Here is a 13,541-nt window from a genome sequence, read left to right as displayed (position 1 = left end):
TAACATCTCTTCATTTATTTGGGTCTTCTTTAATTTCACTCTACAATGTTTTATAGTATTCAGTATAGAATCTTGCACATTTTAAAATACTTATTCTTAAATATTTTGCTGCTATTAGAAACCTTATTATTTTTAAATTCTACTTTTTGCTGGTATGTAGAAATACAATTTTACATTGACCTTGGATCCTGCAACCTTGCTAGATTCAATTTTTAGTTAAAATATTATTATAGATTCCCCAGGAATTTCTACATAAATAATCATAGTCTTAAAATAGAGTGATTTTACCTCTTCCTTTCCAATATTTATGTCTTTTATTTAATTTTTATGATTTTCAGTTGGGCAAAGATTTCTTAGATAATATACAAAAAGCATTAGCCATAAAGAAAAATAAAATTGCACTTAATACAAATTTAAAACTATTGCTCTCCAAAAGCATCATTAAGAAAATGAAAAAGTGCTCTTTACTGAGAAAAAATATACATATACATACATACATATATATATGTGTATGACAACAGATTTTTTAAAAAAATATTTTATTTATTTATTTATTTATTTATTTATTTATTTATTTATGGCTGTGTTGGGTCTTCGTTTCTGTGCGAGGGCTCTCTCCAGTTGTGGCAAGCGGGGGCCACTCTTCATCACGGTGCGCGGGCCTCTCACTATCGCGGCCTCTCCTGTTGTGGAGCACAGGCTCCAGACGCACAGGTTCAGTAATTGTGGCTCACGGGCCTAGTCGCTCCGCGGCATGTGGGATCTTCCCAGACCAGGGCTCGAACCCGTGTCCCCTGCATTGGCAGGCAGATTCTCAACCACTGCGCCACCAGGGAAGCCCCGACAACAGATTTTTATCTGAAATATATAAAGAAATCCTTCAACTCAATAATTTTTAAAATGGACAAAAGAGGGACTTCCCTGGCGGTCCAGTGGTTAGGACTCCGCACTTCCACTGCAGGGGGCATGGGTTCGATCCCTGGTCGGGGAACTAAGATCTTGTATGCTGCGTGGCACAGCCAAAAAAAAAAAAAAAAAGACAAAGACTTGAAGACAATTCATTTCAAAAGGTATCTAAGTGCCTCTAAGCATGGGAGAGAGTCCCGCCATCATCATTCACTAGTAGGTGGACCACTCTCACCACTGGTCTGCACTTCCAGGATAAAGTCATCATTGGACTGGCCTTCGACTGTGTGGACAAGATTGTTTACTGGACCGACATCAGTCAGCCTTCCATTGGGAGAGCCAGTCTGCACGGTGGAGAGCCAAGCACCATCATCCGACAAGGTGGGCAAGCAAATGTCATTCTTCCTTTTCAGTTTTGCTTTTAGCAGCCCACGTGGCTCTTGGGAGAGAGGGGAGGGGTGCAGTGTATGGTTGCTTACAGGATATGGTAATCTGAGAGGGGCTGGGTTCTCAACCTCAAACATCGCCCTTTCCAGCCTTCTCTGAAGAGTCCTCTGAGGACTCATCACTAAATCATGAACATCTTAGCTGGGATTTGTTGCTAGCCTGAGGAGAATAAAATTAAAACAGGGTAAGTGTCCATGCCTGTCTCTGCAAGCTCCTGTAGCCAGTTTTAAGGAATAATAAAGGCCAAACTCAACCATCCAGTTTGGATATACATTTCACCCTCTGGCTGCTGAGCCTAGAACCGATTCTCAGACTGTCTGCCCCAGGGTGGGTGGTCCATCAGGCAATACGCAGATGAATCGTAAAGATGGGAGGATCACGAGCATATTGGCAGATATTGTCCCTGAGAAGTGAGTCTGTTCCCAAGACAGTTTTCCAGTTGAAGGGTTGTCACTTCAACCTGTAACCTCATGGTGGGGTGGGTCTCCTCTCTTCTACCTCACCCCCACTGGACCTTGCTCAGATTGCCAGAAGAGTACAGAAAATCAGGCTGAACTCTTACAGACATTTCTGGTTTTGTTGCATCACTGATGACAAAGCACATGGCACTTTGGCACAGCTTACCCCTCAACATTTAACCTCAATTCCTTAACTTATGGATGCTGATTTAAGCCAAGGACTCTATTATGTTAATGTCTACCTTCAACAAGTCAAGGCTATTTTAGGTGGATATGTTTTATCAAGATTCAAGTCCATTATGACAAAAATCCAAGGGCCTGTAAAAATTCTCCTGTACTGAAAAGGTCAAATATTACACATTACTAAGTCTGTGACTCATCAGCTGACTTGCAGATATTTTCAATCAAAAGACATTGTCATGCCAATGATATTTGCTGTGTAAAATCATCTTGTTTCCTCTGCAAAACACTCAAATCAAAGATACATCCTTAAAATATATGAGCCTCTTTGGTATTTCTTTTTACTTGGGGCCAAGTGTAGATTTTCTAATTTCCAATTTAACATTTCCCTAGAAACTGGTACTCTGGAAGGGTCCCTGTGCCTGCGAAGTAGCCCCTGGGGCATGTTTTTCCTTCCTTGACTCCTTCACAAGAGATGATGTAGCAGGAATTAAACTGAGGTTGAGTTAAATATGTCTGACTTTGGACATAGACCTCAAATCCTTTTCTGGAATCCAGTATGCTATTTAAATAATGTCTGCTAGTTTTCATGGCTTGCTTTAATGAACAGAAGTTTGAAAATGCCTTTTTGTATCTTATCACCGTTAAAAATGTTGTTGCTATTGTCTGTGATTTGACTTCAAAACCCAGTGGAAGAGGGGAGTAGGTCATCGTTTGCTATTTCCTGTTGCTTTTGGAACTGATAATCATCCAAGAAAGCTATAAGCACAGTAAGAAACATTCCAGACAAAAGCCCACTGTGAAAACACAGAATTAAATCAGAATGTGATCTTTGTAGAAGAAAGATCCCTAGGGATCCATTTTTTTTTTAATTTCAAAAAGAGAGAAAGAAACTTCCACTTACATCTTCATCATGGTATGTGTTGGTACATTCCTAGTGAGTGAAAATGGCAGTGTGTATCTTTTCTTTTTCTTTTCTTCCTAATTTCGTAACGTCTGAATCCTGGGCTTCTCTGTCTTTCCTTGAGTTAAAGTCCTAGCCAAATATCTTTGATAAGTATCGTCATCTGTTTCCTTTCAACATAATCAGTGTGGAATATATTGCCCTGACATCTTCCCATCTTGCCCTGACTCACAGCAAAGGATGAGGTTTTCCAGGCCTTTCCTTTGGCTCCTTATCCCATAAAGAAGTATTTTCCTGGTTGGGGAAGGAGGTATGGTTGCTCTTGGGTTTGACGTCAAGAGCAGGGCTGTTTATAAAGAGACAACATGACATGGAGTTCCTTCCTGGAACTTGTAAAGAGACACTCATTGAACAGCCTTCCCTGGTCCCACTGTTCTGTGTGTGTCTGAATAGCTCATGCCTCTCAGACAGGATGTACTCATTCCAAATATACCCTAGAATGATTTCTTCTGATATTGTCTGAAAGTTGAAAGGGGCCTTTGGAGTTCAGTCTCACCATCCCTTTGCCTCTAGGGACATGGAAAATATTTTAATACTTTATAAATCTTTACTTTTGGTTAGAACAATAAAGAACTTGTTTAAAATTAGAAACTGCTGTTTTTAATTCTTAATAAACTTCCTCTGGTGGGGGTCCTTTGAGGGGCCTTAGACATTGCCGGCATTCACAATCATGATTGTATTAGGGGTCTAGTGAAAGCCGATATGGAGGGGGCTGAAGGTCGGGATTGCTTCTCTATTGATGAAAGAACACAGTGCTGCACCTGCCACAACTAAGGAGCCAGCGAGCCGCAACTAAGGAGCCCGCCTGCCACAAATAAGACCCGATGCAACCAAATAAAGAAAGAAAGAAGAAAAAAAAAACAGTGCTGGGATGGTTTCCTTGTACCAGGCCCCTGGGGCAGGGTAGCTCCATCCTCGGCTCTCCCCCTTCCTGTTTCCACTTCCAGCTGTACTAATGACCTTCGATTCTATAATCAGCAGAGGGGAAAGCATCCCAGATGACACCAGTAAAACCCTGGTGGGGTTTTAGCTTTTAGCTTGATTGTATTTCTAGTCAGGAAACTATTGCAATCTTGAACTCCTGATTAGGTTAGGTGGGTGCTGAAGGTTCCCATTGCAGTCAGCTTATGCTGTGGCAACCCCTGGCTTGGAAATCAGTTGCTTATAGCCTAGTAAGGACTTCTGGGTGCTATTCACAATTCCTGACACCCCTTCTTTGTAATCCTAATACTTGTATAAAAGTAATAACAGCTGTGATTTCTAGCATATATTAGTTCTCTGAAATGACCTCTTTTCCCCATTGATGAATAAGGTAAATCTGTCCTGTTCCCATCTTCAGATCTTCCTGTGCCTCTCCTTTGCATAAGGGATAAGCGCTAAGCTCATTAACACGGGCGTCCTAACTTCATCTCTGGCCACCCTCCACCCTCGGGGTCTCCAGCCACGCAAAATGACATACGGTTTACTTCGGGCCATGTCTTTTCTTCCTTTAGACCTATGTGCTGGTCCCACTACCTGGAAAACCTTTATCCAGGATCTTTGCCTGACAAAGTCCTGTTGCTTCTGCAGGAGCCAGCTTTAGGAGGTGTTATCTCCCACAGGAATCCTTCCCTGGTCTCCCCAGGTTGAGTCCAGTGTCCCTCCTTCATGTTCCCACAGAACCTGGAACTCAGTCTGAACTGTGATTGGCTGTGGGCTTCTTGAAGGCAGGGCCACAGCTTCAGCATCTTTATGGGCCTGGCTCCCAATGTGGATGTCCATCGAGGGAATGAGTAGCATTTTTCAATTTGTCACTAAGTGTTACTTAACTTAAACAACAAGCATTTAACACTCTCATTTGTTTTTTCACAGTGCAAGGATTGGATGCCAGGTGAAATAGCACTGAGTAATCAGAAAAACCTCATCTTAGTTGCTTTAAAAAAAATCAGGAGTGTTTGGTGTTTGCTTCTAGATCTTGGAAGCCCAGAAGGCATTGCTCTTGACCATCTGGGCCGCAACATCTTCTGGACGGATTCTCACCTGGATCGGATAGAAGTTGCAAAGCTGGATGGGACCCAGCGCCGGGTGCTGTTTGAGACTGATTTGGTGAATCCCAGAGGCATCGTAACGGATTCCGTGAGAGGGTATCTTTGCGTAAATCTGTGTGTGCGTCTCTTCTATTTGCATCTGCCCTTTTGGATTTTCTCAAATGTTAGGCTGTAACTCCAGCATTGCTCTCCTGAAATGAATGAGTTTAGGATGAGTGAGTCTACAGTTGGTGGCTTACAGATATCCATGGTGAAATGGCAGTATGTTTACGTGTGATCATGGACTTGATACCATGTTCCACTTTCCAATCTTTTACCAAGAGCCTTTGTAAGTTGACAGCTCAGAAATTGGGTATTTCCACTTGGGTTGAATGTGAATCAACACCTGACTTGTATCGACCCCAGAAGAGTATCAAGGTAGCATAAATGTCCCCCTGGGGCTCCTTCCTGGGGGCCAACCCAGCATGAACACCTTGGAGTCCCTCCCTATGGGTTTTGTCAGCGTATCAGTGCTTTTTCTCCCTTTCCCTTACTGCAAACTCTACATCTTACACCCCAGGCCTGTGTCTCCTTGACGCTTTGACTCCTTCCCTTTGAGACCACGTCTCTTGTTCTGTGGCCACTCAGCCACCTCCCTGACAGCAGGTGCCTTGACCACTGCCTCTGCCAGCCTTGCTTCTGGGCCTCATCCCCTGGGTCTGCTGTGTCTTCCTGTGTGGTGACAGCATATGGGAATTATTCCCATGTGTTTATGTCAGTTATGGTGTTCTGGTTTTTTTTAAACAGTTTTGCCGAGATATAATATGTAACTTATGTTTAAGGGGAGTGAAATCGTGAGTAACAGAAAGATTCAAGCGAAGAGCCAAATCCAAGGGTCTTTGCAAAGGAAAACATGTCTTGACACCTGCAGATCCTTTTTAGCCATTCTGTGTCTCAGTGTCTGCTAATGTCTTCACCATGGGTTCTTTTTAAGTGTTTTTTTTTTCCTTTATGAACTTATTTTTTAAACTTTAATTTTTTTTTGGCCACACCTTGCAGCTTGCAGGATCTTAGTTCCCCGACCAGGGATGGAACCCAGGCCCTCAGCAGTGAAGGCGCGGCGTCCTAACCCCTGGACCGCCAAGGATTTTCCCCTCTTTTAAAGTGTTTTTTTTGTTGTTGTTGTTATTTTTTTAACTTTTTATTTTATATTAGAGTCGAGTTGATTTATAGTGTTGTGTTAGTTTCAGGTGTACAGCAAAGTGATTCAGTTATACATATACATGTATCTATTCTTCTTCAAATTCTTTTCCCATTTAGGTTGTTAGATAGTATTGAACAGAGTTCCCTGTGCCATGTAGTAGGTCTTGTTGGTTATCCATTGTTTTTTAATTAATTAATTAATTAATTAATTTTTTGGCCGCGTTGCGTTTTCATTGCTGCACACAGGCTTTCTCTAGTTGTGTCAAGCGGGGGCTATTCTTTGTTGTGGTGCGTGGGCTTCTCATTGCAGTGGCTTCTCTTGTTGCAGAGCATGGGCTCTAGGCACCCGGGCTTCAGTAGTTGTGGCATGCAGGCTCAGGAGTTGTGGCACATGGGCTCTAGAGCACAGGCTCAATAGTTGTGGCTCACGGGCACTAGAGCACAGGCTCAGTAGTTGTGGCTCATGGGCTCTAGAGTGCAGGCTCAGTAGTTGTGGCGCACGGGCTTAGTTGCTCTGCAGCATGTGGGATCCCCCAGGACCAGGGCTCGAACCCATGTCCCCTGCATTGGCAGGCAGATTCTTAACCAGTGCGCCACCAGTAGTGTGTACATGTCAATCCCAAACTCCCTAACTATCCCTCCCCCCAACCCTTCCCCTCTGGTAACCATAAGTTCATTCTCCAACTCTGTGAGTCTTAAGTGTTTTCTAAGTGAACTTTTTCTCATGCATCTTCATATTTTTCTTCCTCTTTCTCCTCCTTTTCCTCCTCCAGGAATCTTTATTGGACAGACTGGAACAGAGACAGCCCCAAAATCGAAACTTCCTACATGGATGGCACAAACCGGAGGATCCTTGTGCAGGATGACCTGGGTTTGCCCAACGGGCTGACCTTTGATGCCTACTCATCTCAACTCTGCTGGGTGGATGCAGGTGACGGAAAGCCCCAGGCCTGGCTCCTGGGGTTGGAACAGTGCTTTGTTTTTTACCAAACAATTATTGTTACCCCCTGTACTATCAAGATTATCTGTTATGGGGAAGAGAGCATAAGATAACTGCTTTTTTCCTGCACAAACAATAGCTGCATATCTTTGCTCTGAAATTTATTGTTTCTCTAGGCTTGACACAGTCTAGGGAGAGGTCTTAATCTTCCAGGTCAGGGGTCAGCAAACTACAGCCTTGGGCCAAATCCAACCTCCTTGGTATAACCCAGGAGCTATAAACGGTTTTCACATTTTTTTAAAATTAATTAATTATTTATTTATTTTTATTTATGGCTGTGTTGGGTCTTCATTTCTGTGCGAGGGCTTTCTCTAGTTGCGGCAAGCGGGGGCCCCTCTTCATCGCGGTGCGCGGGCCTCTTCACTATCGCGGCCTCTCTTGCTGCGGTGCACAGGCTCCAGACGCGCAGGCTCAGTAGTTGTGGCGCACGGGCTTAGTTGCTCCGCGGCATGTGGGATCTTCCCAGACCAGGGCTCGAACCCGTGTCCCCTGCATTGGCAGGCAGATTCTTAACCACTGCGCCACCAGGGAAGCCCAGTTTTCACATTTTTTAAAAAATTAATTTATTTATTTGTTTTTACTTTTGGCTGTGTTGGGTCTTCATTGCTGCGCACAGGTTTTCTCTAGTTGTGGTGAGCAAGGGCTACTCTTCGCTGTGTTGCGTGGGCTTCTCATTGCGGTGGCTTCTCTTGTTGCAGAGCATGGGCTCTAGGCGCACGGGCTTTGGTAGTTGTGACTTCAGTAGTTGTGGCTCATGGGCTCTAGAGCGCACGATCAGTAGTTGTGGCACACAGGCTTAGTTGCTCCGCGGCATGTGGGATCTTCCCGGACCCTGCAGGGCTCGAACCTGTGCCCCCTGCATTGGCAGCCAGATTCTTAACCACGGCACCACCAGGGAAGCCCCAGTTTTCACATTTTTAAATGTTACATTTTAAAAGGTTATATACAGCACATGGAAAGGAGGGCCTCTGGAGTGGGGAGTTCTGGAGTTTGGAGAGAGAAGAATGTAGCTGGAGCTTCAGCTTCCTATTTGCCACCAACAAAATTATCAGCATCTTCCATCAATCATGTGCTATCGATCCCTCCCTCTCTCCTACTCATTTCCCTCAAGCATTTTAAGAAGCCCCAGTGAAGAGCCTTAAAGAAGCAGCCCAGGATCATGCATTCTCTTTGCCGCTTGGAAAACAGGGAAGCCTCCATGGCAAGTTCCCACCTCACATAGGAAGAGAAGGGCCACATAAAGGGAAAAGAACTTTCAAAGATACAAAGAAGGTGTCTCATTCCTCCACGTCCAATAGTGCTTGTGTACAATGCTTTAAAAGATGGAAGCAAAGTTTGATGGGCCTGCCTGCAGTTACCAATGCCATCGTGTGCTCTGGACTCTATCCATTTTTGCTGAGTGTATAATCTACATAGTCATTTCTAACTGAGTACTACACCATAATACGATTTCACCGAGGCCTCCAAAACACTGTGTATTTTAATTTGCATTTTCATAAGACTATTTGGGCAAGCTCAAGTGGTAATGCAAAATTTCTTATTATAGGATACTTCAGAGTTTCAGATTTAAGACAATGACAACTTAATTCAGTTGGCATTAGAGCTATCTAAAATTTTTTTTAATCCATAGACTTTTTTGCAGACAAACTAGTTGGCTCAAATGTATTAGTGTCACACTCCTGCTGAGGCTCATTTTATATTTCACATGCAAGAATCTGAACATCTCAGAAATGTCAGTACAAATCACACATTCGGCCTAGTCATATTCATTTTCAGTACAGTCAAGTCTTCTCCCAAAGACCAAATAATTTGATACAAATACTCTACCTTTCAGATTGGGGACAAACTAAACCTTGGCATTTTCAGTAAAATATTTGTTTACATTAATAAAATAGATTGATACTGTAAAATAAATAAATAAATAAATAAATAAATAAATAAATAAATAAATAAAAGGTTATATAAATGCTTATATAATGTCCTGGATTTTGCCTCTTGGCTCACAAAACCTAAACTAGTTACTAACTGGCCCTTTAAGAAAACGTTTGCTGACCCCCAGAGCCTGTCCTCATCCTGATACCTATTAAGCAAGTCACAACTTAACATTCTTGTAGCTCCCGCTTGTCCCCAAGGGCTTAGGCAGGACTTGAGGCCAAGGAAGATAAAGTAATGCAGCCCTGATGTGTGCTCCTGCCCGGGCAGATTTGGGGTGTCCCTCGGGCGAGGGATGTGGGCAGGACGCTCGGTCGGGGAGGAATGTCAGTCATCCATCAGGTCTCCCTTGTGTTCCTGCTTTGTTCTAGACACTGTCAGGTGCCACGGGGGATGCACGGAGTAAAGCGTGCACAGTCAAGTGAAAGCCCAAGCCTTAAGTTGGTCATGATGCGGGTATTGACGCGAGGCTGTGCAGCTTGGCGATTCTAAGGGCTCTGAATGCAGGGAGGGGAGGTTTGGAGAGGCTTCAAGGAGGAGGGACTTGAGCAGGAGCTGGAAGACGGCATCGTTCCTGAGTCCCCGGGAATTGGTGAGACGGGGTGCTCTTCTTCTGCTCCAGCTTCTGTCTCCCCATCCGAACCGGGTATGGGTACTGGATGGAGGGGGTGTGGACCAATGAGGGGCCAGGGAGGATGAACAGACAACTTTGCAGTTTAGAAGAGCAAGTCTTGTGTTCTCTAGGATATGAGCCTGTAACGCTCACCCTCACCCTTGCCCTCATTACTCTCGTTTTTGGACACAAAGGGGCCATTTCTTATATGAACAATGGACGACTTGTGTTTGCCCCACACAGGCACCCATCAGGCCGAATGCCTGAAGCCCGATCAGCCCAGCAGACGCAAGGTTCTTGAAGGGCTCCAGTATCCTTTCGCCGTTACAAGCTTCGGGAAGAATCTGTATTACACAGACTGGAAGACGTATGTCAGCAGCTGGAGCGCGGGGGGCGGGGGACCTGCCCTGCCGCCCTCTCTCGAGGCCACGCCCTTCCCAAGTGGCCTCTTGGCTTGACCTTCCCGCCTCCAGAGGTGCCCCCTCTGCCTCGCCCTCTGGTTGTCAGACAGGAGGGCGAGGAATGGGAGGCAGGGGCTCTAGGGGAGCAGGGGTTGCCATGTATCATCTCGATGCTCCTTGATGGGCAGCTTCAAGTGCAGACTTGGACTTCCTGAGCATGTCTGTTCTCTCCCCAGGAGCCGACCTCGGTCACTTGGCTGGTGGGCTCCATGCCCCTATTTTATTTTAATTCTTAAACTGCAGTATTCCCAAAGCCCCTTCTTGACCAGCTCTTCCTGCAGGAAGGTGGGGTTAAACCAAGCAAGCAGATGTGGCAACGGCATCTGTATAGAAAGCCGATTTCCCAGCTTGGAATTTAGAGCTGGAGGGAAGAGCTAGCTGACCTTTGTCCATTTTTTTTTTTTTAAGAAGCCAGAGAACTGCACGCTTGTCTCATCCCAGGAAGAGGGAGGGATGGCTAGGAAGCAAGGCCAGTGAATCTGTTTATGGCCTCCAAATTATCCCCCAAACAATAAAAGAGGCTGCCCCCTAGAGAAAAGTTCAAGACATTAGATGTATTTTAACCTCCCGTCCTTTGGTGCTCTGTAGGAATTCCGTGGTCGCTGTGGATCTTGCTATTTCCAAAGAGACGGATTCTTTCCATCCCCAGAAACAGACCCGGCTGTATGGCATCACCACCGCCCTGTCTCAGTGTCCCGAAGGTAACTCACCTGTGCTCTAACTGGTCAGGGGGCTGGGGGCACTCTGGGGCTCAGAGCCCACACTCTGGCTGCTACCAGAGTATCACATGGCAGGTGAGACACAGTCCCTTCCATCAAGGGTCTTCATCATTGAGTAGGTGAGCCAAGATGAATCAATAGAAAATGTTAAGGAATGAAGTGGATAGAGGATAAGGGTGAGGAAAAGTATCAGCTCTTGGGCTGCGTCTAAAAGTATGCGGTCTTCAGGTTCCAAGGAGGAACATCAGTGTTAGGATCTCTGCTGCTTTAAAATCCATCCATTTGTCCTGACAGCAACAACAATAATTCATAATAATAATAATTACCAGGCAAACATGGATGTGATACTTACTGTGAGCTAGGTACATCACATATATTAAGTCATTTAGCATACTAAGTGCTTTGTATCCACTAATTCACTTAATCCTTGTAGCAACCCTACGAGGTAGGTACTATTATTATGCTCACCTTATAAATAAGGAAACTGAAGCCACTTGCCCGGAGTCACACGGTCACTTATGGTGCTCACGATGGCAGAACCGGGGATGAGCTATGCAGCCTGGCTTGAGTCTGTGCTAGGTAGCCTCTCCAAATTCTCTCCCCTAGCCCAGCCTCCTTCCTGGCTTCCCTCCTGTCCCCCACTCAAGTGGCCAAGCTAGATAAAGAGTACATTGTGCTTTAAAATTCCAACTCCATGTTCTGATCAGAGCTGGAAAACCCTCCCTGAGATCTGTTTAATAGCTTCAATGGTAAATCTGCATAGCCCCCAGATCAGGAATCAAGGTTTTTGCACATCTGGCAAACCCTTAATGATGAGGAAACAGCCGATAGATAAGCGGAGCTGAGTGCCCTGTGCAGCCTTCCCTGTTCCCCAGGAGCCCCCACAAGCTTGGCCTCCCAGAGACCAAAAAGGGGTCTAGTATGGAGGCCACTCTCCTAGCTGTTGAGCTGACTTCTGCCTTTTCCAGGTCACAACTACTGCTCAGTGAACAATGGTGGCTGCACCCACCTCTGCTTGGCCACCCCAGGAAGCAGGACCTGCCGTTGCCCTGACAATACCCTGGGCGTTGACTGTATCGAGCGGAAATGAAGACAAGAGTGCCTCGTTCCCTCTCTAAAGTATTTCACAGCAACACCCTACTTGAAAGGGTCCAGACTGAAAACTGTCTGACCTGGTGGCTAAGTGGCCACCAGGTCCAGGGCCAACCCAGCCTGAGCCCCAACAGCATTGCCCTCACTGTTCCCCAAAACATATGCCCTGCAATTCTGGAATGGGAAAGCCTCTACTCCTACACAAAGACAGAAAACCTCTCTGACCCCAACCCTCAGACAAGCTTATACAGCCCTGAGTGAGGATTATATGCCCCATCCTGGTGCTGGAAACTTTCCCCAACCTTAACACCCCAGTGGTGAGCAGAACCTCCCCAGGCCTGAGCTGCCCCTTCCCTGTGGCCTTACGAGCTCAGCCTCACTCTGAGATACCCATCATCCAGTCAGCTGCTGAACACACCAGCCAGGATTGTCTAGGCAAGGCTGTGAGCAAAGGAGGGAGTTAGCCCTCCCACACTTTCATCTTGGTGCTCTGATTTCCCTCTTTGTACTCCAGGCTTTTAACCCCTGAGTTCTGTACCACCTGCATCCTGCCCAAGGCCCACATTATAGAGAGCAAGCCCTGCTTTTTGGTCAAAACCCACCCTGTCTGAAGGATACATGGGTATTTGGTGGATGATACTGAGCAGCCTCTCCCAGATAAGTTATTGGTATTTCAGCAGTAGTCTTTGGTACTCAAAGGCTCAAATCAAAGGAGTGTCCAGTAGTAGGAATTTCAATGTGTAGAGTCAGATGTTTGAGGATGGGGATTCTATTGATGTGCCTTAAATTATACCAAAGATTACCAGAGCACTTGGATCCTAGCATCTGGTCTCTGGGGCGGCACAGCCCCACTGCTGACACCTGTGTCCAGCCTCCTAATGGAGACCCATCTGAGACACAGGATGGGGCTGGTACCAGTGATGACACCCCCTATAGTCCCTCACCTCTGGCCTCCACCCATGAGATCCAATCTACAATCAACCCTAAGCTTTCTTCTCCTTTGTTTCTCCCTCTATCCATGGCCCTTGCTGGCTGTATTCTCATGCAAAATCACAATCCAGGAGGGCCAAACTGAATATTTATACTAGTGATCCAGACTGTTTATTGCTCATTGGTGTAATTAAAAGGACCATTGCCACATTTCATGTGTATGTTTCTACAGTTTGTTTAGAAAACCTCTCCTGACTATATATAGCTAGTGGGTTTTTTTGTTTGTTTGCTTGTTTTTTTTGTCAACTGCTTCCCAGAGTCCTAAAATGATAGAAATTTTGGATTGAAAGCTGAGAATAAAGAATTGGAGTCAGTAAAGATCGGGGTAAGGGAGTAGAGAAGACTCAGAAGTATCTCAAAGAGATTGACCAAGAGCAGGAATGGAAAGCCCAAGAGAAAGGGTGGAGGAGGGGATTTAACAATAGCAATGAGAAAAACTCTTAAATAACGCCAAAGAAAAAAATGGTATGTTCCTTGCCAGAGAACACTTATACACTTGACATGGAAGAATATGCCTGTTTTTCTCCTTAAGGAAGAGACCCCTCTTCTTATCTGCAAACCTCAGGACAC

At 45.3% G+C, this 13,541-nt stretch overlaps 1 protein-coding gene across 2 annotated transcripts in view; it reads left to right on the top strand.

Moving 5' to 3' along the window:
• Positions 1-13,121, top strand: part of NID1 (nidogen 1) — a 94,066-nt gene extending 80,945 nt beyond the window's left edge. For both annotated transcript variants that reach the window (XM_059899272.1, XM_059899270.1), the window contains exons 15-20: positions 1,161-1,287; positions 4,907-5,078; positions 6,938-7,095; positions 9,953-10,076; positions 10,759-10,871; positions 11,858-13,121. In XM_059899272.1, coding sequence (XP_059755255.1) covers positions 1,161-1,287; positions 4,907-5,078; positions 6,938-7,095; positions 9,953-10,076; positions 10,759-10,871; positions 11,858-11,979 — 816 coding nt within the window. In that variant the 3' untranslated portion in view covers positions 11,980-13,121. The remainder of the gene's footprint in view (positions 1-1,160; positions 1,288-4,906; positions 5,079-6,937; positions 7,096-9,952; positions 10,077-10,758; positions 10,872-11,857) is intronic.
• Positions 13,122-13,541: the final 420 nt, after the last annotated feature.

Source organism: Balaenoptera ricei, chromosome 16 (genome assembly GCF_028023285.1).
Source record: "Balaenoptera ricei isolate mBalRic1 chromosome 16, mBalRic1.hap2, whole genome shotgun sequence".
NCBI lineage: Eukaryota > Metazoa > Chordata > Mammalia > Artiodactyla > Balaenopteridae > Balaenoptera > Balaenoptera ricei.
Note: the sequence above shows the minus strand (reverse complement) of the source record. Positions and strands in the feature narration are given on the sequence as shown.